Consider the following 27,991-nt stretch of genomic DNA (forward strand, 5'->3'; position numbering starts at 1 on the left):
CTGGAATTCTTCCATAATTCAATGGGAGTAAGCAGACAACTGTTTCGACAATATTACTGTTGCACTCACCTCCCATCCTCCTTTAATTCATGCCCAAGATTTGGGAGCAGATGTTGTTTATTATTGTACTCAGCACACAATGCAGGTAAACACGTGGAAGTTAACTCCTCATTTATATTTATATCGATGCCAGCATTACACATAAACAGTTCAGTTCATTGTCACGTGTACCGAGGTACAGTGAAAAGCTTTTGTTGCGTGCAAACCAGTCAGCAGAAAGACACCACATGAATACAATCGATCCATTTACAGTGTATAGATACATGATAAGAGAATAACGTTTAGTGCAAGGTAAAGTCAACAAATTCCAATCAAGGATAGTCCAAGGGTCACCAAATAGGTAGATAGTCGTTCAACACTGCTCACTGGTTGTGGTAGGAGGATTCATTTGCCTGATAACAGCTGGGAAAAAACTTGTTCCTGAATCCGGTGGTGTACATTTTCACACCTATACCTTTTGCCTGATGTGAGAGGGGAGAAGAGGGAGTGGCCAGGGTGCGACTTGTCGTTGATTATGCTGCTGGCCTTGCCGAGGTAGCGTGAGGTATAAATGGAGTCAATAGAAGGGAGGTTGGTTTATGTGAGTCTGGGCTGCGTCCACAATTCGCTGCAATTTCTTGCGGTCTTGGATGGAGCTGCTCCCAAACCAAGCTGTGCTTCATCTTGATTAAATGCTTTCTACGGTGCATCTGTAGAAGTTGGTGAGACATAGGGGACATACCAAACTTCCTAAGCCTTCTAAGAAAGTAGAGGCATTGGTGTGCTTTCTTGGTCGTTGCTTCCAGATGGGTGGCCCAGGAGAAGTTGTTGGTGATATTGACTCCTAGGAATTTGAAGTTTTCAACCACCCCTACTTCGACACCGTCAATGCAAACTGGGGTATGTGTACCGCTTCGCTTCCTGAAGTCGATCACTATCTCGTCTTGATGACATTGAAAAGTTGTTGTCTTGACACCAGGACACAACATTCGCAATCTCCTTCCTGTACTTCGTCTCATCATTATTTGATATCTGGCCCTCAATGTTCTGCAAATTTGAAAATTGAGTTAGATTTGTACATGGCTGCACAGTCGTGGGTGTACAAGGAGTACTGAAGGGGGCTGAGAACGCATCCTTGCGGAGCCTCTGTGTTGAGCATTATCGTGGAGGACGATTTGTCCCCTATCTTCACTGTTGGGCTGTTGGTCAGGAAGTTGAGAACCCAGTTGCAGATGAGTGCTGACACCAAGTCCGCGAGCTTTGGATAGTATAATGGTATTTAAGGCAGAGCTGTCGTCTATGACAATGTTCACCACTTAGTTGTGTTAAGATAACAGAGCTTATTAAAGAGTCTGCATTGTGGAGTAGTTGTTTGCTGTGTGGTCTATGCTTCTGAGAAGCAATTTAGCACTTTGCCAAGAAATGAAAGATTGCTAAAATTACACAAACGAGCTGCTTCAAATTCAAATTATTGCAAGAGAAAGGAAGTAAAAATATCCAAAGTTCAAATTATTTGTGTCACATTACACTACAGCCCAATGCACGCACTGACAAAAGAAACTCTAGAGCAATAGGAAAAACAGCTGATCAGATACCAAATCATTTGCCACATTTTTAATAAACAGAATATACCCAGGGAAATAGCGAAGAGAGACACAAGGAACTGCAGATTCTGGTTTACAACCAAGACAAAATGCTGGAGTAACTCCGCAAGTTGGGCAGCATCTCTGGAGAATAAGCATAGGTGACATTTCCGGTCAGGACATTTCTTCAGACAGACTGGGGTGGGGGCAGGTGGTGGAGAGAAAGAAAGTTGGAAGAGAAGTAGAAGCAAGACAAAGCCTGGCAAATGACAGGTGGATGCAGTGGAGGAGTGTTTGTAATTGCAGATGGCTGTACAAAGGCCAGAGATGAAATAACAAAAAGTATGAAATGAGGATAATGAGATGAGGGTGGGTGGGAGATCAGGGCCGTTTTTACAGCATTATGGGCCCCCGGGCAAAGCAGTGTACTGGGGCCCCTACCGTTACTCTCCCCCACCCCCTTTCCCTACCAGCCCCCCCTGTCGTGACAGCGAAAAGCACTTAGCGATGGACTTAGGGTGCTACATTGTTGCAAAAAGCACTTACAGATCGCTGTGAGAAGCACTTAGTGACCGAAAATGTTGCGAAAAAAGCACTTATTGAACCTACATTTTTAAAGTAGTATTTATTTATTGCAAGTCACTTAACATACACAGATCAGCATGGGGCCTCTATGCTCGTGGGCCCCCCGGGCAAGTGCCCATCAGGCCCATGCGTTAAGACGGCCCTGTGGGTGATATGGGGATAAATCAAGTAGGAGCAAAGGTAAGAGAGAGGGACATTGTTTGTAGATTAGTTACCTAAAATTGAGGAATTCAATGGTCGTACTGTTAGACTGAAATCTACTCAAGCAGAACATGAAGTGCCATTCCACCAGTTGCATGTGGCCTCACTCTGATGTCACACTTTTGAAATGGAGGCAGCACAGGACAGAAAGGTCAGTTACAGAATGGGAAGGGGAATTAAAATGGTTAGCCACTGGGAGATCCAGCAGACTTTGGCGATCCGAGAACAAGTGTTCGGCATGTGTTCGGCGATCCGAGAACAAGTGTTCGGCAAAACATCACCTAATCTACATTCCTCTTTTATCTTTACCTCCCACTTTTTGTCTGCTCATTTCTGGCCTTTGTCCAACAAAAAGAAATCCTCACTTGTATCCCCCTCCCACCACAATCAGTCTGAAGAAGGCTCCCCAACCCAAAACTTCACTGATTCATGTTCTCCAAATAGAAAATAAGTCCCGGATGTAACATCTGATGTCCACTATGAGACACCTGGCACAGTTCGCTGCTCAAAGCATTGTCATGGCAAGAGTTTCAGATGGCAGAGAAATTACTTCAAGCATATTCTCAAAGCTTCCTTGAAAAAATAAAGCAACTTTCCTACTAACTCATGACAATCCCTGCCTTAAAATAAAGAATGTTATATCCAAGAAGGCACCAAGCAGCTCATGTCTCTAAACAGAAGCAGGTAAACACCAAGCAAAAGTGGTCAAAGGAACACTTGACATGCCAAACAACCCACCTAGTCACTATATTCCAGACAAAGCCAGCAGATCACATGAAGCCCTTATGAACCACCTGGAACCCAGTTTACTGGAGTGGACTAGAACACATTCTTGAGAATATTTCAGTATCACAGATGCACAGTCATTTGTGCAAGCTGCCACTCTAAATCTGCCTATTCATTAGATAAAAGATCCCATGAAACTGTTTAGTATAAACAAGGAATCTGTTTATACTAAACAGCCAAAATGTAATCTTCCACCACAAATATCAGTCATTTTATTCAATAGTATTATGCACAACCACAATGTACAAAAACTGCCTTGGTGTTTTATTATGTAATAGTAACCACACTTCAAAAGTAACTCAGTGCCTGTGAAATGTTTTAGAATATCCTGAGGTGGTATAAAACGAAAATAAATCCAAGTGATCCTTCCAAACATAATAAATTGAATTATCAGGATAGCTTTAAGCTCAAATTTATACAAATCCATTTTAACAAGCAACATTTGTAGTAAGTTTTCTCAACATTTGGTGTAAACCACCTTCGTGGAATCGTGAAAAGTTTGTGGAATCAAGGTAAAAAATTGTTTATCTATTGAAAGAAAGTATGTTCGGAATTAAAATTGAATGCCCCATTCAGGCAAAACCCACTGCACGGAATAATTCAATGGCACTTGAGTCTTTTTGTCCAGATATTTGAAAGTCTATTTCCAGACCAAATTAACTTGGTGTACTGTAATTAAACACATGCCTTGCAAGTTACAGTTGACAAGCACGTTGCATAGACTTTCTTTGTTCAGATTTTCACACTACATTAAGAAAGTGGATAATTAAATAACATTTTGTTACAATGGTAAAACACAGCTGAAGATAGTAGAAAGTATGGAATAGCACAACTAAAGCGTTGTTTTTCTTAATTTAAATGCATGTACGTTTACTGATCAAAGCTTAGAAAATGGTTTGAATTTTTTTGTGGCAAACTTCTCATTTACTGTTTTAGTTATCCTCTTCATAGTCTCTTTGGCATCTCCCAACCTGAAATGCTGCTTCTCCACAAACATTACAATCACCGCTGAGTGTTAGCATTTCCTGTTTATATTTTTTGTATCATAAATGGTTTTGTTCTACTTAACACTACAGGAAAGGAGGAAGGACGCTTTTACACAACTGTCAAAAAATGTACCAAAGAATTTCTCCATAAGCTTGGCAGTCTATCATCACCTCCCATATTATTAACCTAGGCAACTCAGTTCTTTTAAATATGCTTTTCTTTGCTTCATTCATACCTTTGCAACAGGATTTTCATAGTTCACAACCACAAACGTCAGCTGGCATTCACCGCAATTAGTAACAAAAATCAATGCGGATGTCGGCCAATATGGACCTACTCTGGCCTCTCAAATAGAACATCCAAAATCAGGAACTTAACTGAAAGTTTCAGGATAAGATTAAATTAAAACTACTCACAATTATTTACTACTCTACACTATAAAGATTTTAACTTCCTTTAAAGAACAACCAGCTGCCTCAACATATGCGTAATTTTATCGACCCTTTTTTGTGTCTCCAGTCACCTGTTCATTCGGAGTGCAATATATTTACCCAATGCACAGCTTGAGAAAACTATCCATGGGGTCTAACCAGCCACGTCTGACTGCTTACCAGTTCAGAGCACTGGAAATCTTCCAAATCACATTTTGTTAGAATCCTTTATCCATTACAGCTAGTGGGTTAACCTGAGGCAATGTGACAAGAGTCCCATTCCCTTGACAAAGCCCTCACCTGCAGGTTTAATTAGTGAGTGGATTGATCAGTTAATTTTTACTATACTGAATATATGTGATACTGTTCTGATCAGCACAATAAGTTCCATCTACCTGACAGCATACCTTCCAAGATGGAACTGTTTACCAACTGTTTACCTACTTACAGTTTTAGAACTGAAATTTAACAATGTTGGTCTTCATGGTAAATTGGCAAAGTGTCCAAAATTCGATGCTCCTCTCCCATTCAGCACTTCTTCCATCACTGAGGGTTTAAGATCAATTGCTGCACTCTGATTTTGTAGGTTGTGAAATGGCTGATGAGACAGCCTCTTTCACAGATATAGCAGGAGCTACTTTCTCAGACAAGTGGCTGGTTAATTTATGATTTGGTGGGCTCCTTCTGTTACATGCAGGGCTTCTTTGGGCGCCCGATGTATAGCCTGGAGCTGATCAATACCAATACCAGGCCCCTTCTCCAAATGAGCAGACATAGTCAAGGGATTCCCAGGAGTCAGTGGGAATGTTGCATTTTATCAATACAGCTCTGAGCACATCCTTGAATCTTTGTCTCTTGCGACAGAGGCTGGGATAGAGTGTCTGCTTCAGGAAACTGCTGATCAAAACAGTATCACATATAGAGTAGCAGAGTAAAAATTAACTGATCAGTTAATTATGTTACTGTTTCAGTGACTAGGATAAAGGGAACTTCAATTTCAACCGTACGGCATTCAATCATAACTTGGGCTTCAATCACAATGCGACTAAATGTACTGATAACATACCTTTTCACAGGTACAATTTTTCAAATTTACAAGCCAAAAATATTTACAAAATTAACTTTCCGCAACTTTGCAGCAGTTCACTTCAATGTTCTTCTCTGGGGGGAAAAAGGCTGCTTCATAAAACCTTTTTTGATGCTGTATAATTGTTACAACGCAGATCAAGCTAACCAGATCACCATGATCACCAGCTTGCATTCTTACATACAGGAAGATATACGCACAATTACCCACCAGCCCCACCAATCCATCCCATATTCATTTCTCTCATCCAAAAATGCCACCTAATTCTTAATATCTCAAATATTGCCCTGAAACTGAATTTCAAAGCCTCAGAACACTTCTGCCCTTTATTCTTACCTTGTAATCTGTGACCTTGCTTCTTAACTACTAGAAATATTCCGCTTTCTCTCAGCCATGATGCGTTTTTGTCAATTCATCCCTTAATCTGCATCGTTAAAGAGGGGAGTTTTGGAAGAACACATTCCTTTTTGCTTGTTGTAATTAAACACTGGACCCGATCTAAAATAACTTAAATACCTTGCTGCTGAATAATCCACAGGATGGACCTTGAGAGCGAATTAAGAAATTTGGTGGCATTGTAGTCCATTATAGAACTTAGCTCAGGGGAGACAAGTGGGCATTTTAGTTGCAGATGGTCTGAAGTAGAGGCAGGTATGGAACAGGTGGTGTAGATAGGGAGAGGATTTGGGCTCACAGAGTTCTGGACAGTCAGGTTCAAGCAGAGATATCCAAACAGAAGAATGTATGTGACATAAGTAAAACAGAGTTTATGAAGGACTATGACTTCAAGGAATCTGCTGATGCCGTTAACACTGTCAAAAGCTTCTCTCAAAACAAACTTTTCCAAGTCCTGGTACTGTGACCAAACTTGCTCAACAGCAGCTGACCTAGTATGACAAAAAGAAAGAGGATAATTATGGTATCTGTCAGAGCTTCACTTTTAACATGACATTTACATTCACATGGGACATTATATCCATCCCCAGATATGCTGAAAAATATTTTTGAAAAAAATAGGTTGAAGGTACTCTTAAAATTCTAGAACAAATAAAAGTTTTAAATGTGATTGGGCAGCATCTTTCTAACTGTCAAGTTCAACTGCCTCACAAACTGCTGCATCCGATTAGTCTCTAGAAATAGGCTCTTCGGCCCAACAAGTTCATGCCCTCCTTCGATCGCCAATTCACACTAATTCTATGTTACCCCACTTTTACGTCCACTCCCTTACATGCTAGGAACAATTTACAGAGGCCAATAGACCTCTAAACCCGAACATCCTTGGAGATGTGGGAGGAAACTGTAGTACCCAGAGAAAACCGACACACGGTAACACTGGGAACGTGCCAAGTCCAAACTGACAGCACACAAGGCCAGGATTGAACCCAGGTCGCTAGCGCTATTAGCTGTGCCACTGTGTCGCCAAGTTGCCTAATTTTGAATAAAGCACCCCTCAATATATTCACCTGTTTGTGATAACATTTAATCTACTGACCCTCAAGTCCTTCAATGTCAAACAAGTAGTTCAATACCAGAAAGTTATCAAGAACTAGACCAAGTGGACCCGTTGGGCCCAAACCTCTCCTGCATTGGTGCAGCACCCTCTCCTGCCCCCCTCCCTCCCCTACCCCCCTCCCCTCCCCACTTCCCTTTCCCCATCCCACTCAACCCCCCTTATCCGCATTCCTCCCCTCTCCCTCCCTCCCCCCCCACCTCCCTCCCCCTCCCTCCCTTGCCCCTAGGAGATAGATTTAAACTTTAAAATGTGAATAACTTAAAAAATATAACACCTATTTCAATAAAACTACTTGCTTTACCATTAAAGTGACGACGGTGAGTAAGGTGGGCCTAAAATTGTCAAGCTATCATGTACCGTTTTGGCTGTAGTTCAATCACAAATAAACAAACAAACGAGAGTTTTAGTATATAGATTAGACGCAAATCAAATGTAAAAAGGTTATCATAACCTTGCCAAATAGAATACTTTTAAAACTTGGAATATGAAGATCTTGTTCACCTTAGTCAATTGACTACTATCCATGTTCACTGTCTCACAACAAACACGTTTATTTTCCAATGCACGATCATTCATCGGGTTCTCGATTGTGGTTACAAAATGAAAGCGGAGTCAGGGGGTATGGGGAGAAGGCAGGAACGGGGTACTGATTGTGAATGATCAGCCATGATCACATTTAATGGCGGTGCTGGCTCAAAGGGCCGAATGGCCTACTCCTGCACCTATTGTCTAAAAGTCAATTCTATCAAAGGAATGGGCAATAACTAATTACTCAACTCAGAGCAGAAAAATTAGAGAGGCCTGGTAGAATTTACTTGCTTCAGTCAACCTAACAAATAGAAGGTGAGAGGTTGGCAGCTTCAATGCATTGGTCCAAACACACTACAGCCTATTAAATCATGCTTTTAACTAAAATTAAATACAATCCAGCACTGTAATTCCAAGGATGGTTGGAATCAAAACTTAAAATGTTTATTCACCTGAACAGAATCTGTTTGTATTAAGCGATCCTGCTTGGGAATAAAGGGACCAAGAATCTCCACTTCAGATGGAGATACCAGTTTCATGGAGAAGGAACAATTAAAAAGCAGAGGAAAATACCTGCTCATTCAAGAGTCACAGGCTGATAGAAAAACATAGTTGGAAGAGAAACAGATATAAAGATCCAAGATAGACCACTGTAAATGTTGCTTTTGGCACATTTCTCAAATAGAGACTGCTTAAACACCATTTCGCTTAGGTTTATTGTTATTGGGCATACTGAGGGACAGTGAAAAGCTTTGCATTGCATGGTGTCTAATTAAATCAGATAATACTATATATACATGGATACAATCGAGCCGAACTCAAGTGACAATAGGTAGAGCAAAGCAAATGGTACAGAGTTCAAAATATAGCTCTCAGCGTTGTAGCATTCCAGTTCCAGAGACAAAGTCCAATACCTGCAAAGTGGTAGAGGTGAATTGGACAGTACCCTAACTTTTGGAAGGACCATTCAGAAGTTGGATAACAAAAGGAAAGAAGCTGTTCCTGAGTACGGTGGTAAGCGATTTCAAATTTCTGTATCTTCTATCTGAAGGGAGCGGGGAGATGGAGTAATGACCGAGGTAGCACAATTTATAGAAAAGATAGATACAAAGTGCTGGAGTAACTCAACAAGTCAGGCAGTGATCTTCAAGAAGGGTCATGATCCATCCTTTTTCTCTAGCGATGCTGCCTGATTCGCTGAGTTACTCCAGCACTTTGTATCTATCGGAGGCAACACAATTTTTTAAATTTTCATTCAAGGCCCAGAGTACATCAGTGTATGGAGCAGGAAGCTGAGAAACCAAGGAAGCTCTGAATGGATTCTGTCAAAAATGACGATAGAAAAGTGGGACTCAGACAAGTCAGACAAAATTGTCCCTAGTGGGTGTAGGATAGTGTTAATGTACGGGGATCGCTAGGCGGCACGGACTTGGAGGGCCGAAAAGGCCTGTTTCCGGCTGTATATATATGATATGATATGATATGATGAACACCTAAACTGGTTCAAACGCTGATAATGCTGACATGAAGAAGGCGAATAGCCACAGAACAGGCAACCATGGCAAAGATGCAACATAGACACCAAGACTCAAAGTGAACATTCTCTGATATGATTTACTAGATTCTGCAAAGAACCGCAGAAACTATTCTGCACTATTCTTCCATTGTCATGTGTACTCAACCAGGTAGACATTCCACAAAGTTTATCCAGTAAAATCTGCCAAATGGCACAGAAAATCTTAAACTTGAATGGTCGCCTACAAAACTGTATTTCAATTTAAGCGTATTTCACCTGATGCCATACATGCCCACAAAACTGATTATATATGGTCAAAGCAATAAGTGGCAAGGTTCCTCGATTCTGTCTATTCAAGGAGGCTGTTTAAATTGATCTTGCTTCCTTAAAGCAACAGGAACTAATAAGCAACTTTTAAAAATGTCAGAAACATTAAAGAATATTTCATTTACCATGAGTAATATATTTCTATAAATAAAGTATTTTTAATTGCATTTTTATTGAATTATCAACAAGTTTCTTAGAGGAAGGGACTAGTTAAAAATACATGTTTCAGTTACTCAATTTGCTGTTATGCAAATAAAAATATTTCTGGTTATCACTCAAATGTAATCAAGATTTAATTTCAATTCCCGGGGAAAACCAATGCTTACTTTCTCTGACTGCCAACTGATTGTATTGGTTCACAATGGATTTCGCGATCAAGGCAACGTATTTTTATTAAAAAATGAAATTGTAGACTTCCTGTGCAATTTAATACCCAATTTCTTCACTGCACTCAAACTTGAACCCATGAATGAATGCATAACTTGCAACTGAGGCGTGTTTTGGATTTGAGTACTTGCATTGAGCCTCTTCAGCAAACTACTTCTGAACTATTGCCAAAATTGTTAAGTACCATCCCAATTCCTTGTATGACTCATTTATGGCAATTCTAGATGAGAACATACTTTGACAAAAACGTTCAAGATCATGCTCTGCATGTGTTTGCCTGCAGCCAGAATCTGAGTTGGACAGGATATAACACTGAGATAGTTGAGTAGCAAGTACCAAATTCAATCATGATAAAAGTTGCAAACACATAGCGAGAGAAGCAAATCAACAATATCCAAGAGTTGTTGTGAGTACATGTTGAAGGAACATTAAGACGTGGGAAGGAGTGGCCTGTTTCAATGCTGTGAAATTCTGTAGATCAGTGCACAGGATCTTTGGACAGGATACAACGTATAGAAAACAATTTCTATCTATGGTCTGCTTTACTAAGTATCCATCTCTGCCGTAAAACCTTCAGACTGCACTTCCACCGTCTTGAGAGCCACCTGCTTAGACAGCCACCTCATCTCCGTATAAAATAAGAAACCATTTTCATTTATTCTAATACCTCACTTTCTGATTTTTTTTCTTTATGCATTCTCCCAGTCTTTGGGCATTCAAAATCTTATATTTTAGCCTTCCATTCTTCTAAACTACAGAGGATACAATTTCTTCGCTGAACACAGTCATTTTACATCTCCATTCCCCACCAGGAAGGTCTCAAGGCCCCGTGGTTCTTCCTTGAACAGAGGCCCAATCAATACTTCTAGTAACACTCTCCTCTGCCTGGTAGAACTTGTCCACATCCATAACAACTTCTCATTTGCCCCTCTGCCTTTCTTAAAGTTAAAGATGTAGCCATGGACACTCACAAGGGCTCAGCTATGCTTGATTTTTTGTTGGTTACATTGAACGGTCCATGTTCCAAATGTACACTGGCATAATCCCCCAACTATTTATCCGCTACACCGAAGGCTGCATCAGGGCTGCCTCCTGCACTCATGCAGAACTCGTTGATTTCATTAACATTAACACTCACTTCCACCTCAAATTCACTTGGAATTATCTCTGACACCTCTCTCCCCTTTATTGATCTCTCTGCCTTTTTCAAAGGGGATAGACTGATATCTACTACAAACCTTACAAATTACAGAGACTACACATTCTCCAATCCTGCCTCTTACAAAGATGCCATTCCCTACTCTCCGTCTCGGCTGCATCTCCTCCCAAGGTGAGATTTTACATTCAAGGACCTCTGAGATGATCTTTTTCTTTAGTAAACGTGGTGTCATAGGTGGATCCCACACACACATCTCGTCTGCGTCCTGTGGAACCTCTCTCCTTCCCCCATTCACAAACAGAACAAGGATTTAGGTTCCCTGATCCTTACCTTTCACTCCACCAGCCTCCACATCTAACCCATCATTCTCGGACATTTCTGCCACATCCAATATGATTCTACCATAGGCCACATCTTCGCTTCTCCACCACATTCCACAGAGACCGCTCCCTACTAAACAAGCCCTCCCAGGTACTTTCCCCTGCAACTGCACATCACATCTGCTCAGGTTTACAGAACAACCTCCTTCTTTGCAACTTATTATCCCATTTCCAATTCAAACAATTCTTTCAAGGAGGAAACTGGCATGCCTCATTATAACCAATCTTTTAAATTCTCAATTATAATTTATCTGTATTGATATCTTGAAAACAGAAGCTTAAAAATGATAAAAGATCTTGGTCCTCATATTACTGATGGCAGACTGGGAACAAATGTCCCACCCTTTCGCAGACATCAACAAAAAATAATAAACAATGCTTATTGTCAAGGACAAAGTCAGAGTAAGAAAGATTACCTCAGATTCAAGCTCACAGCAAGCCTTGTTTGGGAGAGGACCAAACCATGGGAGAACATAAGCAGATCCCTGATGTCATCTCTGATCCACTCATTTGCCACCTGGGTACAACCACAAGACCTCATTGAGGAGTAAGTACCAACACAATCACTGCAAAAACCAGTCCTGCCTACTCCAGAGAAGAAACATGACATTCCTGATTATGATAGACACAAAATGTTGGAGACAGGTAGCATCTCTGGAGATAAGGAATGGGTGACGTTTTGGATCGAGACCCTTCTCCAGTCGACCCGTAACATCATCCATTCATTCTCTCCAGAGATACTGCTTGTCCCGTTGAGTTACTCCAGCATTTTGTGCCTATATTCGCTGTAAACCAGCATCTACCGTCTGAAGAAGGGTCTCGACCCGCAACGTCACCCATTCCTTCTCTCCAGAGATGGTGCCTGTCCCTCTGAGTTACTCCAGCAATTTGTGTCTATCTGCAGTTCCTTCCTACACATTCCTGATCAGGAGTTTGACAGTTGGCAATGCATCAGCGGTGCCTCAGCAGAGGCTACCCACCTAAAGGGACATGGGACCACCCAAAGAGGAGCGTCTAGGATGCAACCGTGCAAAGGATAGTGGGGACAGTGAGGATCACTCAAAGGGGTGAGGGAGTGGCTGCAATCGCCCACAGGGAAGGGGGAGGGGTGGTGACTGCGGGGGGAAGGGAACTGCCCGAGGGGGATGGGGGAGGTGATTGGCCAAGTGGGTAGTAAGCAGGCACTAGAGTATGCGGGGGCGTCCAAAATCAGTCTTGGCAGGGGGAATGTTGACGATCCCGGCGCAGGGGCGGGCCCTCGGCCCACTCACCGGGCGACTCGGGTACACCCGCGCCAGGTGGCTCTTGAGGCGTCCCACGGTCCAGTCGAGGAAGCAGCGCACCGTCTGGTCATCGTGCTTCTGGTTCGGTGCTCTGATCACTAGAGTCACCGGGTTGTCGGCCGCACTCGGCTCCATGGCGCATACTCCCCGTGCGGAACGCTGGTGGCGGCCTGGGCCCCGCCGAGGCCTCACAGAGCCCGGTCGTCGGCCGTCCTCCCCATGGCTCGGCTCATCTCCCCGTAGCCCTCTTACATGGCGGCGGGCCCGACGCCGCGGCTTCTTGTCCACTGTCTGTCGGCTGTCAGGCCCACATCCGCCCGGCTCCGGCTCTGCCTCTGCGCCGCTCCAGTCTCCACGGTGACGAGCATTCACTCACGCGCGCGCGCGCCCGCTCCCTCCCCTATCTCTGCCACGCGCAATCGCGCGCGCGCGCGCCGCCGCCACTGTGGCTTTCCCTGCCGTGACGGCACAATCCGCAGTCAGATGACCCGCAAAGCGGGCGTGACGCCACGGTACGCGTCAGCTGATCGCGAGGCGGGCTCACCCGCAAGGCAGGCAAGAAGTCCCGGGATTCCGATCCCGGAGTGTATCAAACATCCTCGCTGTGCAAGGAAAGCCGCATCTATACCATACGATGACCCGTGATTCCCGTCTAGGACCCGCGGGTCACAGGATAGAATAGATGCGGCGGGCGCACGGGGAGGGAGGGAGGAATGGCTTATTCTAGCTAAGACCTGGATCACTGCCTCAGGACACTGCGCTCGGCCATTCACGCTCCAGATGGGAAGGACGATGGAGAACACTCAAAGCGTGCTCAGTCTTCGGAATTTTCTTCCCAAGAGGGTTGTGGTGTCGCGGTCACTGCGCATAATCAAGCCAGAGATTTTTAGATAATCTGGGTTCGTGCAGGAAAGGGCCGCTGAGGTGAGAGATCATATTATTGAATGGTCGAGCAGACACGATGAGCTACTCCTGCCAATGTTTTAATGTTACAATATATATATTTTCTAATGGGATGCGGAACGGTGTTCTGGAGAAACAGCATGGAATAGGACGAGGTGGTCGGCCCTTCCCTCCGTAACTCCCTGGTTAGCAATTCCCTTCCCAACCAAACCACCTCTTCGCCGGGTACCTTTCCATGCAGGAGATGCGAAACCTGTCCCTATACATCCTCCCTCAACTCTGTCCAGGGACCCCGACAGTTCTTTCAGGTTAGGCAGTGGTTCACTTGCACCTCCTCCAACATCTACTGTATCTGTTGTTCAAGATGTGGACTCTGAAACGTCGGCGAGACCAAACGTAGACTGGGCGATCGTTTTGCTTAACACCTTCGCTCAGTCCTCCTAGACTTACCTGATCTCCCAGTTGCTAAACACTTTAGTTCTCCTTCCCATTCCCACACAGACCTTTCTGTCCTAGGTCTCCTCCATTGTCAGAGTGGGGCTAAACGTAAATTGGAGGAACAGCATCTCATATTTCGCTTGGCCAGTTTACAGCCCTGTGGTATGAATATTGATTTCTCTAATTTCAAGTAATCCCGGCATTCCCTCTCTCCATCCATCCCCCACCAAAGTAGCACCAGCTTCTCGGTTTCACCCAACAAAGAGCTAACAATGGCCTGTTTCCTTTATCATCGTTACTTTTTTGCATATCTTTCATTTATTGTTCTATCTCTCTCTACATCATTGTCTATATCTCTCGTTTCCCTTTCCCTTTCCCTTTCCCGTGACTTTCAGTCTGAAGAAGGGTCTCCATCTACACTTCACTCTGCCTCAGGAAAGCAGCCAACGTAAACAAGGACCTTTTACATCCTGGTTATTCCTCTTCTTCCCTTTCCTGTCAGGCAAAACGTATAAAAGCTTGAAAACCAACCAAAACATTCAGTGACAGCTTCTTCCCCGCTGCTATTAGACTACTGAATGGTCCTCTCATAACCTCAGGGTATAGACCGAACTCCCAACCCAACTCATTGTGGCTCTTGCACTTTTTTAAAGCACATTTGCTCTGTAAATGTAATGACTAATGCTACATTCTGCCGCTGGTATTCTTCTCACTACCTGTTGTACTTGTGTAATGGCTTGATTGTACGCATGTATTGTATGATTTGAATGGATAACATGCTAAAAAGATATTTCACTGCAGCTCGGCACAATAACAGATCAATATCAATACCAAATCTAGAAACAAGGAACTGCAGATACTGGTTTACAACAAACTCACAAAGTGCTGGAGTAACTTGTCTCTGAAGAGGGGTCCTGACCCGAAAAGTCACCTGTCCATATTCTCCAGAGATGATATCTGACCTGGGTCCTTGACAATGGATTCCAGGATTTCCCAATCACAGATGTTAGGTTAACTGATCTACATTTCCTCGTTCCTGCTTCTTTGGATAGTGGCAATTTTCAGCTTTCCAGTCCTCTGAGATCTTCAAGCACTTCCTTTAAGACACTGAAACATTGGCTTTTAGCCTAGGGCTCATGTCAGCCTTTGGCTCCATTAGTTCATCTGGCACTTCATTTCAAGAAAAATAAAGTGTTTTTAGTTCCACCCTCCCTTTAGCTTTCATCTTAAGTTTTCACTGTTTTCTACTTTTCGACCAATCCAAATGATAATTTAGAATCTAAATTTTAATGGTGCATGAATAATTCTCAATCTTATTCATGAGTTTACTTTAATTACGCTATAACTTTCTATGTACTTGTAGAAGTGCATATTATCTGCAAATTACAACATTTGCTTGTTTCTTGTCCTACTTTATCTTCTTCCACATTATTTGTATTGTCTTCCTTTGGTAGTTTATAAACTCCTCTCAACCTCTAATCTACCTCCAGTCTTCATCATGTTGTACACCTTTTTTATTTACTATCCTTAATTTCCTTAGTTCACCGCCAATGGGTCACCTTTTGTGTAGGGCTTTTTTCACCATAATTTATGAACTATCAACTTCACTTTTTGCCAAATTACCCATTAATCTATTTTCACAAAATGCTTCAGCCACTTCTGTCTTCATACCACCGGAACTGCCTTTATTAAAATCTTGACCAATAGCTCCCCATCAGATTTTCTCAGTCTATTGAAATTGAAATTCTACCATGTTGTGCTTACTCTTTCTTCTGGAATTATTTCCCATGAGATAATTGATTAGTGCTATCTTATACATAATATCTGAGTGTCATTTTAGATTTAATATTATGGCACTAAAGTCCTGATACATAAAGCACAAAAGGTGAACATACAGGTAAAGCATGTAACTAGGAAGGCCATTGGTATTGCAGCCATTATTGCAAGAGGTATTCAATATAAAGTAGTGTTTTTATTGCAGAAACAGTGAGACCACTGCTGGAGTACCGCACTGATTTGGAATGGTATGTTTGCATTGGCAGTGCAGAGAACCTGGGTTGATTCCTGGGATGAAGGGGCACACCTGGTTGAGCAACGAGCAGATATTCATTGGAGTTGAGAAGAATGAGAGGTGATTTTATTGGAACGTGAAAGATCCTGAGGGCGATTGACACAATTGATGCTAAGAAGATGCACAATCCAGTGGTGGTGTTTAGAACTAAGGATATTTTAGAATATGGGTCACTCCTTTCAGGTAGATCTTCTTTCATGAGTCATGAAAGTTTGGAATTCTCAACCATCATTAGATTATAAGTGATAGTAGCAGAATTAGACCATTCGGCCCATCAAGTCTCCTCCACCAGTTTCTCCCTCCTAACCCCATTCTCCTGCCTTCTTCCCATAACCTCTAGCACCTGTACTAACCTATGAGTTGTTGAATATATTCAAGGCAAGGATTGACAGACATTTGGCCTACAAGTAAGTCACAGGGCATGGAGAGAGTGTGAAAGTGATGTTGAGACCATGATTGGATCAGCGAGAGTTTTACTGAATGGCCAACTCCTACTCTCGTTTCTGAAGTTGTTATGAGGCCAGCTAACTTAATTTTTTTAAATCTCCCTACCAATCCTTTAGCAAATTATAGATTCATGTAATTATTCAGCACAGAAACAAACACTTTGGCCCAACTAGTCAATGTAAACCAAGATGTCAATCTATGTTCAGCTAATTTCCCCCTGTTTGGCCCATATCCCTCAAAACGTTTCCTCTATCCTAATTTTGTTAAAAATCCTCTCCCAAATCCAAATTAGATATTTCAGACATCTTTCCCATTCTATCTACTCGTTACTTTCAGGGAGGTGTGAACTTGGACCCAAGATCCCTCTGTACATCAATGCTGTTAAGAGTCTTGACATTAACTATATACTTTCCCCTTACATTCAATCTCTCAAAGTGCAACACGCCACACTTATTCAGATTAAAACTCCATCTGCCGTATCTCCACCTTTTTCTGCAGCAGATCTATATCTTGCTGTCACCTGCTCACACAACTCAAATCAAGTTTGTACAAAACTCAATTTAGTACATTGATGCATGAGCCACTGATTCCGACAGCACTTTGTTCTTTGCTCAAGATTTCAGCATCTGCTGTCTCTTGTGTCTGCATCTTTTCCAGTCTCTCACTGGGCTTGCAGCTGAAAGGCGTTAAGGCAAAAAGCAGCTGCAAACCATTCAATTCTGGAATGGAAAGAAAAATTAGAAGAAAAAAAAGTTCTGAAAAAATCATTCAGTAATCCAGATCTAACAGACCATCATTGGGGCTTTCCTTTTACTATTTATGGAGTTGCCTGAAAAGATCCCTGCTTTAATATTTTTACTGTTGATTGTTTTTCAACATAAACATCTTAATAATCTCCACACATAAAACGTGGAGAAGACAATTTAACTTGTTGATGGAGAGGATAAAACTCTGCAGTGATGTTACACATTCAGATGTCACATCCGTGACTAAGGCATTGAAGATGTTCCCTATTATGATGTCATGTATTTTTTTATGCTGCCTAGCAACAGACTGTTTCAGAAGGATTTACTGGAGTGGAGCCCCATCAATATCATCCAATGGCTTGAAAATGAGGTTCAAACCATTCTCGTATTAATGCATGGCTTCCTAGAGTAGGATTGCGAACAAATGATTTCTGGGGATTCAGCTGCCATGAATCTTCTCACTGTTTGTCAGTGATGATTGCCACATCCCTTCAGCGTGCGAGTTTTGGAAACACAAAGCAGACAGACACGGATCCAGGATTTACTTTCGATAGGTTTAAGGTTTGTGTATTTGATCATTCTAATTGTTTTTCAGAGGTGTTATGTGTCGTCCCTGTGACCCATCCATCACAGAGGACCAATATCAGAAACTGTTGTGAAGAATGTTTGTATTTTTGCAAACTGACATCCAGATTGTTACCAGGGCAACAAGATTAAATTACATAATTTACAGAAATTACATAAACTAATTTTACATTCCCTGGAGTACAAAGTGTTAAGAAGTTGGGAGAGGAGATCTTAAATGTTTTTTTTACATTTAGAAATAAATTGGTTATGTAGCTAGAAACAGTTGTGTTCCTGGGAAAGACTTTTAAATTCAGAGCTGGGCCATTCAGGAGAGAAGCTTAGAAATTCTTCTTCAAACAGTGGTGGTGGGAGAGTGAATCAGGGGCTGCTGAGGCTTGATCAATTGGTTGTTTTTCTGGTCAATTATGCAGAGGGGTGGATCCAAGGTAGGCGAAGAAGGATGCATAAGATCAACTTTGATCTCAGTAAATGACAAAACAGCCATGAGGTTCTAAATGATCTGCCTAATACTGCATTCTTGTAGATTTTCGAAATAGCTCTTGTGAAGTTCATTGGGCTCACAAAATCAAATTCTGGTTTCCCTGAGAATAATCTTATCTCTGAGGATTTTAGCTCAACCAAAGTACAGTTCAGGAGACACTGGGTACCTTCCACTGAATGAGTATCAAGAGTAGATATTGAAAGTACTCTCACTATACCTAGAACAAATCTCATCCTCCTGCCCAATCTTGACCTGGCACCCCCAGAGGAAATGGCTGTGGAGCAATCACGTAGAGGAACCCTTGATTATATTTATGCTTTAACGTTCAACTATGCAATTCAACATGGGCCAGAGATTCAGTTTGCAGCCTGAGCTAATTACACCCCCATAAGCATATCAAGTACTCAGTTATACACAGGTGGCCTGAACAACGCACAAAATTGATGGGCAAAATAAGAGCATCTATCTGATCAGATAAAGGGTCTCAGACCAGAAAGGTTAACTGTTTTGCTCTCCACAGATGCGGCGTGACCTGCTGAGTGTTTCACCATTTCATTCCAGATTTCCAGCAACACACTTCATTTAACATTTTCATCTCGCCCATTAGACCTGCCCCAATCTACAGTGGGCATGGCATGAAGGCCACACCTCATATTGAAATCTGAAGCACCAGATATCCGAGCACATTGATGTATCAGTCCTCTGTCAAGCCACCCCACTCTGCTCAATGATTCTTTACTACAGCCAGATACCAAAGCAGGTCACACAAAGAGGAGGCACAGATGCTAGAATCTGGAGCAAAGTAGAAAGTGTTGGAAAGTATACAGTTAATGGCAAGATTCCTAACAGCACTGACGTACAGTGGGATCTTGGGGTCCAGGTCTATAGCTCCCAAAAGTTGCAATATAGGTAGATAGAATGGCAAAGAAGCTGTTTTCTAGAAAATATAAGATGTTCACCTTCATCAGTCAGGGCAGTGAGCATAACAGGCATGTGAGTGAGGTAAAAAAAGTGGAAATATCCGAGCGCTTGTCCAATGGGGGTCAAAAATGTACACACAAAATTTCAAGCCTCTTTTAGTGCATTTCAAAGTAAAAACAGACATTACAAAATAATGTGAATATGTCACTACACTAATAACATTTTGAAGTAAATTTACACATTAATTGATAATCAGCCCAAAAAGGTGGCAATTGGCTTTTCTGCTGTGTTTTATATCTTAACCCTGTCTTAATTAATTTAGTTATATAATCTTGCACTTAAATTTAATATTTACTCATTACAGTTCCACCACTGATTTTCTGGCACTCTTGGTTCCAGAGCTTTGCTGGTTTATCTTGGATTTAAAAAATGCGGAAATCCGCAGAAACGCGGAAAATTCTCATGCCTGGCATAAGAACCAGGATATCATGTTGCAGTTTTATAGGACTTTTCTTAGGTTGCATTTGGAGTATTGTGTTCAGTTCAGGTCGTCCCATTACAGGAAGGATATCAAGGCTTTGGAGAGGGTGCAAAAGAAGATTAACAGATTGCTACCTGGATTATAGGGTATAAAAAGAGCAACATGCTACCTGGGTTGTAGGGTATAAGGAGAGCAACACAAGGAACTACCGATGCTGGTTGATAAAAAGACGCAATGTGATGGAGTAACTCTGTGGGCCAGACAGCATCTCTGGAGAAAATATAGATAGGTGATGTGGGAACTCTATTGTTCCATCGGGGGAGGGGGTGGGGTAGCAAGAGCTAAACTATGGGACACAGAGGAGATGCAGGTGAGGGATCCTTCTATGACAGCAGGGAGAAACCATATTTACTGAAGGTCGAAAGCATCTCGAATCTCCTACAATGGAAAGCCTCTCGGGAGCAGTTGCAGTAGACATTGAAATTAAGAGTAGAGATAGCCTCTCTGCAAGATACAGGTTGGGAAAAAGTGCAATCCAGATAACTGGGAGTCGGCAGGTTTGTAGTAGACGTCAGTGTAGGATGCAATCCTGATGCAGTCGATGTAGCGGAGATAGAGTTGGGCGATGGTGACAGTGTACATTTGGAACAAGGACTGTTTGATATAACCAACAAAAAGATAGGTATAGCTGGGGGCCATGCATGTGCCCATCGCTACACCTTTAACTTGGAGAATTAACGTTGACCTTGCAGAGAACGATGATATTGCTGTTTTGTTCAGTTTTGGCTGAAACACAATAACAAACATGTGTGGACATGATAAGAAGAAGAACTTGGAGAATGTAAAAGGAGTTAAAGAAGAAGTTGTTGAGGGTGAAGACAAGTTGCACCAAGTGGAGGAGAGTGTAAGTAGTGGGAAATTGATTGGGAGCAGGGACAGGTGTTACATCTCTTGCGGTTGCAGGGGAAAGTACCTGGGGAGGGGCATGGTTTGGGTGGGAAGGGAACATAATTGTCCCTTTTCCAGGAAGAATCAGAGGGCCTTGAGACCTTCATGGTGGGGATGGAAGTTTAAAGGGACTGGGCGTCGATGGTAAAGGTGAGGCAATAAGGGCCTGGAAATTGAAAGTTATTGAACAATTTAAAGGCGTATGAGCTCTCTTGGATGTTGGTCAAAGGGGACTGGACAGGGGGGGGATAAGGTGGAATCAAAGTATTTGGAGATGAGTTCAGTGGGTTAGGAGCAGGTGGAAACAATGGGTCTGCCAGGGTAGTTCTGTTTGTGGATTTTGTGAAGGAGATGGAAGCATAAAAGATTTAATAAAGTGAGCACTCTCAGTGAAGAACCACTTAGAAATCGTACAGACATACATTAAATGGCTTCGGGAAAGATTGTAAATTATCCCTAGTGTGTAAGACAGTGCTCGTGTATGGGGACCGCTGGTGGGCCAAAGGGTCTCTTTCAGTGATGTATCTCTAAACTAAACTAAACCATCTTCCTTTTTCATACTGACAATGAACCAGGAACTGATATGTATAGCATGGTTCAGTTCAATATACTACTGAGAACTGGCTCAGAAGCTTTTCATGGGAACATCTCCTTGGATTTCTAACTGCTCATCTTAATGGCTAAAGGCTCACTCTCACTCTCTCTGTTCATGCCAGAGACATATTCTTCAAAAACTTATCTACCACTGTTAATCTTATCCCAGGAGAATGCACCACACACCATGGGGAAGCAGACCACAAGTGAGACACTCTTCTGCCATCAGCTGCTGACAAGGCATTCCACTGCAGCTCTTATCCATGGTGAGCACAGTCATTCTGCACCAAATATAGGTGAGTGCGATACTCTAAGAATCAACCAATGTATTCTTCCTGCAACCAGGATGACCAAACCAGAATCCTCTCAGTGTTGTTTCTCTAAACTCTGGGGAACTGAATCTTCTTGCCTGAGCACTGCATTTTCAGTGTTTTCGGAATAGCAAAGCAAAGGGCACAGTAAGAACCCACAGTTGGATACCCATTTGTCATTTACTGCAGTTGAAGTCAGGACATTGGAATCTTCCCAACAATCTTTTGGGCGAGCGCGCTAGTTCAGATGGTAGTTAGTCAGGAGCAAATCATGTGTAGCATCACACAGAACCCCAATTGACTATTATCTTTGCTGAATAGACCTGTAAAACTAAACTGTTTCATGATGATACCACCTGGAGTCACAGTGCTGTATGTACCGTCTAATATTCCTCAAGAAGTAAACTCAATAGTGATTTTAGATTGTTGTCTTGAAACCAACTGTACCAAAGTAAATGAAATCCCAGCCCTCATGACAAAGTACCAGTGATGGTAGAAACAAGGAACTACAGAAGTTGATTTACAAATAAAAAAAGTCACAAAATGCTGGAGTAACTCAGCGGGTCAGGCAGCATCCCTGGAGAACATGAATAGGTAACGTTTTGGGTCAGGTCCCCTCTTCAGACCTGCTGAGTCACTCCAGCACTTTGTGTCTTTTTTTTACTAATGATGATACATGGAAAAATGAGGGACCTTGGCAGTGCTGCAGGTTTGTGTCCACAATATGAAAAGCAGCCAATGTCACGAAGGCGCAGTGTTGCTGTCCAAACTATTGGGCATTGGATCAAGGCCATGGCTGCAGAACAGGTTTTATGTTTTAATGCCCTTATCTCATATCTTTTATGTTCTTCTGTTCAAATTTTCTCTCCCTAATGTCCAATTAAGCCATCAGTCAAAGACCTAATTTCCAACCTGTGAAATTATCATAGTCATAAAGCTATGCAACACCGAAACAGGCCTTTCGGCCAACTCACTTTTGCCGACCAAGTTACCCGATCGAACTAATCTTGTTTTCCTGTACCTGGCCATATTTCTCTAAATCTTTCCTGTCCATGTACATGTCCAACTGTTTTTTAAATGTTATAAATGTCTCCACCCCTCCCACTTCCTACTTCCACATAACCTGTGAAACAATTGCTCCTCAGATCCCATAATAAATCTTTCCTTTCTTACCTTAATTCTCTTAGTTTTGTTTTGGATTCCCCTATCCTGCGAAAAAGACTGTAGGTTATCTATGCCCCTCATAATTTTAAATACCACTATAAGATCACCCTTCAGTTTCCTGCACTCCAGGGAAGAAAAGACCCAGCATTTCCTTAATAGCTCAAACTCTCCAGACCTGGTAAAATTCACTTAAAAATCTTTTTGGTGTATTTTCTAGTTTAATGACATCCTTTCTTTAGCAGGGCCACCAGAATTGCACATATGGCCTGAACAGCTTGATATTTCTGTACTCAGTACCCAACCAATGAAGGGAAGCATATTAAGTACCTTCTTCACCACCTATCTACCTATGTCGCAACATTTGTGGAACTATGTATCTGCATTCTCGGCCACTCTGTGTAAGGAGGAATTGCAGATGCTGGTTTAAACCTTGGTCTGAAGAAAGGTCTCGACCCGAAACGTCACCCATTCCTTCTCTCCAGAGATGCTGCCTGTCCCACTGTCACTCCAGCTTTTAGTGTCTATTCTGTTCTACAATACGCCCCAGGGTCCTACCATTAACTATGCAAGTACCTTCCTACTTTGTCTTACCAAAATGCAACAACTTACACTTATCTGAATTACACACCAAAATCAAATTCATTATTCAGCAAATAAACTTCCAGGAAACTATCCAATATTACAATCTACTCATCATGCTACAATGGAAGTTTATGTGTTCTGGCTGGGCACCAACAGATTAATAGCACTTACAATGACAGAACAAAGCTTCAGGTATACATTAAAGTTGCTGGCCTAACCAACTGCAATCAATCAATGTTGGGATATTAAGCTCCTTGTACTTGAGAGAAGCCAAGTGATTGGGTGTATTGCTGTTGGCTTAAATGATTGATAACTTAGCACTAAACAGAGAAAAGTAAATTGAGTGGAAAATTGTACTATTATAATGGTACTCAAAAAAGATTTGAAGTTCAAAAGCAGGGACTCTCAAGTAATAAAAGGTAAATAATATGCAAGCACTAAAGCTGGAAAGCTTTTCTCGATCAAAATAACAATGGGGTTTGCTGGCAATAGATCCTAATCATTCCTATTTCTTATACTTGAGGGAGCTGCGGCTTGTCTCTACAGCTAGAGGCTATAGATCAAACACCATTTGACTGACCTTAAAATCAAAAGGCATCCGTATCTCTGTACTACACTGGATGCAGTTTACATCTGAACCCATGCAGATGTGGTTTGCACCAGATGAATATCATACCAGATTATATCCCTCTACTTATAGCCTTGAAACAAAGTACTATAAGGCCACATTCATAATTTCTGGGGACTTCAATAAGGTCAACCTCAAAGATCTGTGACCAAAATATTATCAACACATCCCCTTTTTCACTATGGGCCCATACACCCTTGAGCACCACTCAACAACCATCAACGATATCCACCTTTCCATCTTCTGTTTGCATTTTGGCAAATCTGACCACTTGGCTGTGCTCCCTACTTACATGCAGAAACCGAGCAGAATGGTCCAGCACAGAAAACTGTACAGAGTGCTGGTCTAAGGAAACAGATGAGTCTGAAGAAGGGTCTCAACCTGAAATGTCACCCATAGAAAATTCACATAGCCAGCAGATATGCCAAGAAACAATTCCGGACCAAGCTAGAGTCCCAGATTAACTACTCAAAAACCTGCCGATTGTGGCAAGATGATACTAGAATGAGCTACAAAGCAAAGTTGGGCTGTATCACTGGCAACAACAGATCACTCCCCAACAAGCTTGATGCATTTTGTGCTTGTTTTGAACAGGTCAGTAGAATCATGTTCTGTGCCCTGACAACTTCAGGTACACCTATACCACGATCACTGTCGCAGATGTCAGATGAGCCTTCCTGAGAGTGAACCCATGGAAAGTGATTGGCCCAGATGGAGTCCCCGGCCGTGCCATTAGAACCTGTGCGGACCAGCTAACAGGAGTAATTGCATGTGTCTTTAATCTCTCTACGCCAATTCTGTCACCTGCATTAAGACCACTATCTTCCCAGCGCCAAAGAAAAAGATTATGTACATTAATGGTTACATCCGGTGGCTCTGTCATCCACTATCATGAAGTGCTTGGAACATATGTATAACAAGGACCCATCAGACTCCCATTTATTGAACATATCTCTGCCTTCGACATCATAATTCCAACTAACGTCGTCTCCAAACCTGGTCCGAGAGTTCAGTGACCCCCTCTGCAAGAGGATACTAGATTTCTTAATTATTGTCCACAATCAATAAGCATAGATGACAAAACATCCTCCATGATATTTCTGAACAAGACTGCATCCTCAACTCCTTTCTACAAATTCTGCCCTTACTCTATTTATATTTCAGTTGACACCACCTTGGTGGGCCGGATCTCGAACAATGATAAGACGGAGTACAGGAAGGTGATAGAAAGCTTTGAAGTATGGTGTCAGGACAACAACCCCCACCTCCAATATCAGCCAAACAATGGAGCTGGTCATTAACTTCAGGAAACAAGGATACTACACGCTTCAATGGTGCTAAAGTGGAGATGTTCGAGAACTTCACGTGCTCAAGTGTAAATTTGACCTGGACCAACCAAATGCACTACAGCCATGAAAGCATACCATTGCCTCCACATCGCCAGAATATGAAGAAAAGTTGGCACATCTCTATAGATGCACCTTAGAATTCATTACAAAATCAACATTACGAAATTACAGAGAATGACGATGAGATCAGAAAATGTCCATGCTCTGCTGACTATAAGTGTTTCATAAAAGGAATGAGGCGAGATACATCCATAGGAGTGGTCATGAAGGACAAAATGTATGTTTATTTATAGCAAGACAGATAGAAGCAGAAAATGCTGCAAATGCTCAGCAGGGCAGCAGCTTTGCGGACAAAGAAACAGAATAAAGTTTCAGAGCAATATCTTTCTTCAGAAGTGGAGAATGTAACAGATAAATGAGATTTTTTTACAAAGTATATCGACATGGAAAGATCAGCTGGACGGAAAAGAACAGAAGAAAGGTTTATTACAGAGAGGGATAGAAAAAGTTAAACACCGAAAAAGGATGTTGATACAAAAGTGAGTGATAATAGGATAAGTACTGATCTGATAAACCAAGGATATTAATGTTCTGTCTTTATCTCTGGCAACGGTCTCGAAGTGCCTGAAGTCGGCCACCATAGCTGCTGGTGCCGAAAAAGCAAGCATCAGCAACCTGAACGATTACCGTCCGGTTGCCCTCACCGATAGTTAAGAAATGCTTTGAAAAGTTTGTCCTCTCCCACATCAAAGCCACCATCCCTGCCTCACTAGACCCACACCAGTTTGCATACAGAGCGAATAGATGTACAGAGGACGCCATCTCTCTGGCTCTTCATACCGTCCTGACTCACCTGGAGAGACAGGGCCCATATGTGAGGATGCTATTCATAGACTATAGCGCTGCCTTCAACACAGTCATCCCCACCAAGCTCACCTCCAAATTTGACCAGCTAGGCCTCAGTTCGCATATATGCAACTGGATCCTGAATTTCCTGTCCGAGCGCCCTCAGGCAATGAAAATGGGCCTCCACCTGTCCTCCACCATCACCCTGAGAACCGACACACCGCAGGGTTGTGTACTGAGCCACATCCTCTACTCCCTCTTCACACATGACTGTGTCCCTGCATTCGCCACCAACTCCATCGTCAAATTTGCGGATGACACAACAGTGATCGGGCTGATCTCCAATGGCGATGAATCAGCCTACAGAGCGGAGGTGCAGAACCTGGCAAGCTGGTGCTCAGAGAACAACCTGTCCCTAAACACTACTAAGACCAAAGAGCTAATTATCAGCTTCAGGAAGTCACAGAATGAGGAATACGCTCCAGTCCTCAATGTGGACAAAGTGGTGAGAGTGTCCAGCTTCAGGTTTCTGGGCACACACATTTCACTGGATCTCACATGGTCCACCAACACAGCTGCACTTGTCAAAAAGGCACAGTAACGGCTGTTCTTCCTGAGAACACTAAAAAAGGTCGGTCTGCCACAACAGCTTCTGATGACCTTCTACCGCTGCACCACAGAGAGCATTCTGACATATGGCATCTATGTGTGGTATCTCAGCTGTACGACAACGGATAGGAAAGCTCTTCAGAGGATCGTCGGCAGAGCACAGAGGATAATTGGGACACAGCTGCCAGCCCTGGAGGACATCTACAATGCACGTTGCCTCAAGAAAGCCACCAGCATCTACAAGGACTCCACACACCCATGCCACCGTCTGTTTCAACTACTCCCATCTGGCAGACGTTTTCAAAGCCTTATACACCCGCACCTCCAGACTAAGGAACAGCTTCATCCCTAGAGCTTTTAACTGCTCTGAATCGGACCTGCTGAGAGCCCGCCATGATCTGTCTCTGCCCTCAGGGTCATCTGGCACAACTGATCCCTGTATGAACCTTTTTTTGCACTTTACCTTGTTCCCTCCTTTTCCTTCCCCCCTTCTTGTTGTTTACATGTTTGCCGTGATTTCTTTAAATATTTGACTTGATAGCATCGATATGGAAGCGACAATCAAAATCTCGTTGTACTTGTACAATGACAATAAAGGATATTGTATTGTATTGTATTGTTCTCTTGAGCCCAATAGATGTGTAAATAGTTACAGCAGCCGAATGATTACCAGTATCTGATGTCCAAGAAAATGATGGTTTTGATCTGAAACTGGGGACTTCAACTTGAGGCTGGAAGGCCAAACGAGATGGCATGCTATTCCTAAAATTTTCATTGAATGTTGGTGGAATTATGTGGAATGTTGAGGTCAGAGTGGGAGTGGAGATTTAAAGTGAGAAGTAACTGGAAAGTGGAGGTAATTTACTTGGCTGCTGTGGAAATAAGTCATATATCTATATTTAGCACCATGGGCCTTTGAAACATTTGTAAAGTTCTCCAAAGTGATACAATTAAAAATTAACTAAATTGTAAAAATCTTGATAGATTTAGATATCAACAAAAAAACACTGATTCCTGAAGACACAGGACACTAGATGCTGGAATCTTCAGCAAAAAAACAAAGTGCTTGAGCAACTCAGTGGGCCAGGCTGC

General features: G+C 42.4%; 2 protein-coding genes across 9 annotated transcripts in view; one reads left to right on the forward strand and one right to left on the reverse strand.

Annotated features, from left to right (window-relative positions):
- Positions 1 to 13,240, reverse strand: part of herpud2 (HERPUD family member 2) — a 34,919-nt gene extending 21,679 nt beyond the window's left edge. Inside the window, exon 1 of one of the 3 annotated variants that reach the window (XM_078397613.1) lies at positions 12,781 to 13,240. In XM_078397613.1, coding sequence (XP_078253739.1) covers positions 12,781 to 12,927 — 147 coding nt within the window. In that variant the 5' untranslated portion in view covers positions 12,928 to 13,240. Of the gene's footprint in view, positions 1 to 69; positions 910 to 12,780 lie in introns of those variants that run through there. The other 2 variants (XM_078397612.1, XM_078397614.1) reach the window with 2 other exon arrangements.
- Positions 13,241 to 13,338: 98 nt separating this feature from the next.
- On the forward strand, positions 13,339 to 27,689 carry LOC144593137 (uncharacterized). 6 transcript variants are annotated; one of them, XR_013547203.1, is made up of 4 exons: positions 13,339 to 13,716; positions 17,698 to 17,958; positions 21,580 to 21,706; positions 24,690 to 27,688. XR_013547203.1 is itself a non-coding variant. In XM_078398610.1 (4 exons), the coding sequence occupies exons 2-4, from the start codon at positions 17,872 to 17,874 to the stop codon at positions 25,394 to 25,396; spliced, it is 351 nt and encodes a 116-aa protein (XP_078254736.1). In that variant the 5' UTR covers positions 13,339 to 13,716; positions 17,698 to 17,871; the 3' UTR covers positions 25,397 to 27,686. The 6 variants fall into 6 exon arrangements, 1 of the variants encoding a protein (XP_078254736.1); XR_013547205.1 differs by having other exon boundaries at positions 24,727 to 27,688; XR_013547204.1 differs by having other exon boundaries at positions 17,704 to 17,958.
- The last annotated feature ends 302 nt before the right edge of the window (positions 27,690 to 27,991 follow it).

The sequence above is a fragment of the Rhinoraja longicauda genome, chromosome 4 (genome assembly GCF_053455715.1).
Source record: "Rhinoraja longicauda isolate Sanriku21f chromosome 4, sRhiLon1.1, whole genome shotgun sequence".
In the NCBI taxonomy this organism is placed as follows: domain Eukaryota; kingdom Metazoa; phylum Chordata; class Chondrichthyes; order Rajiformes; family Arhynchobatidae; genus Rhinoraja; species Rhinoraja longicauda.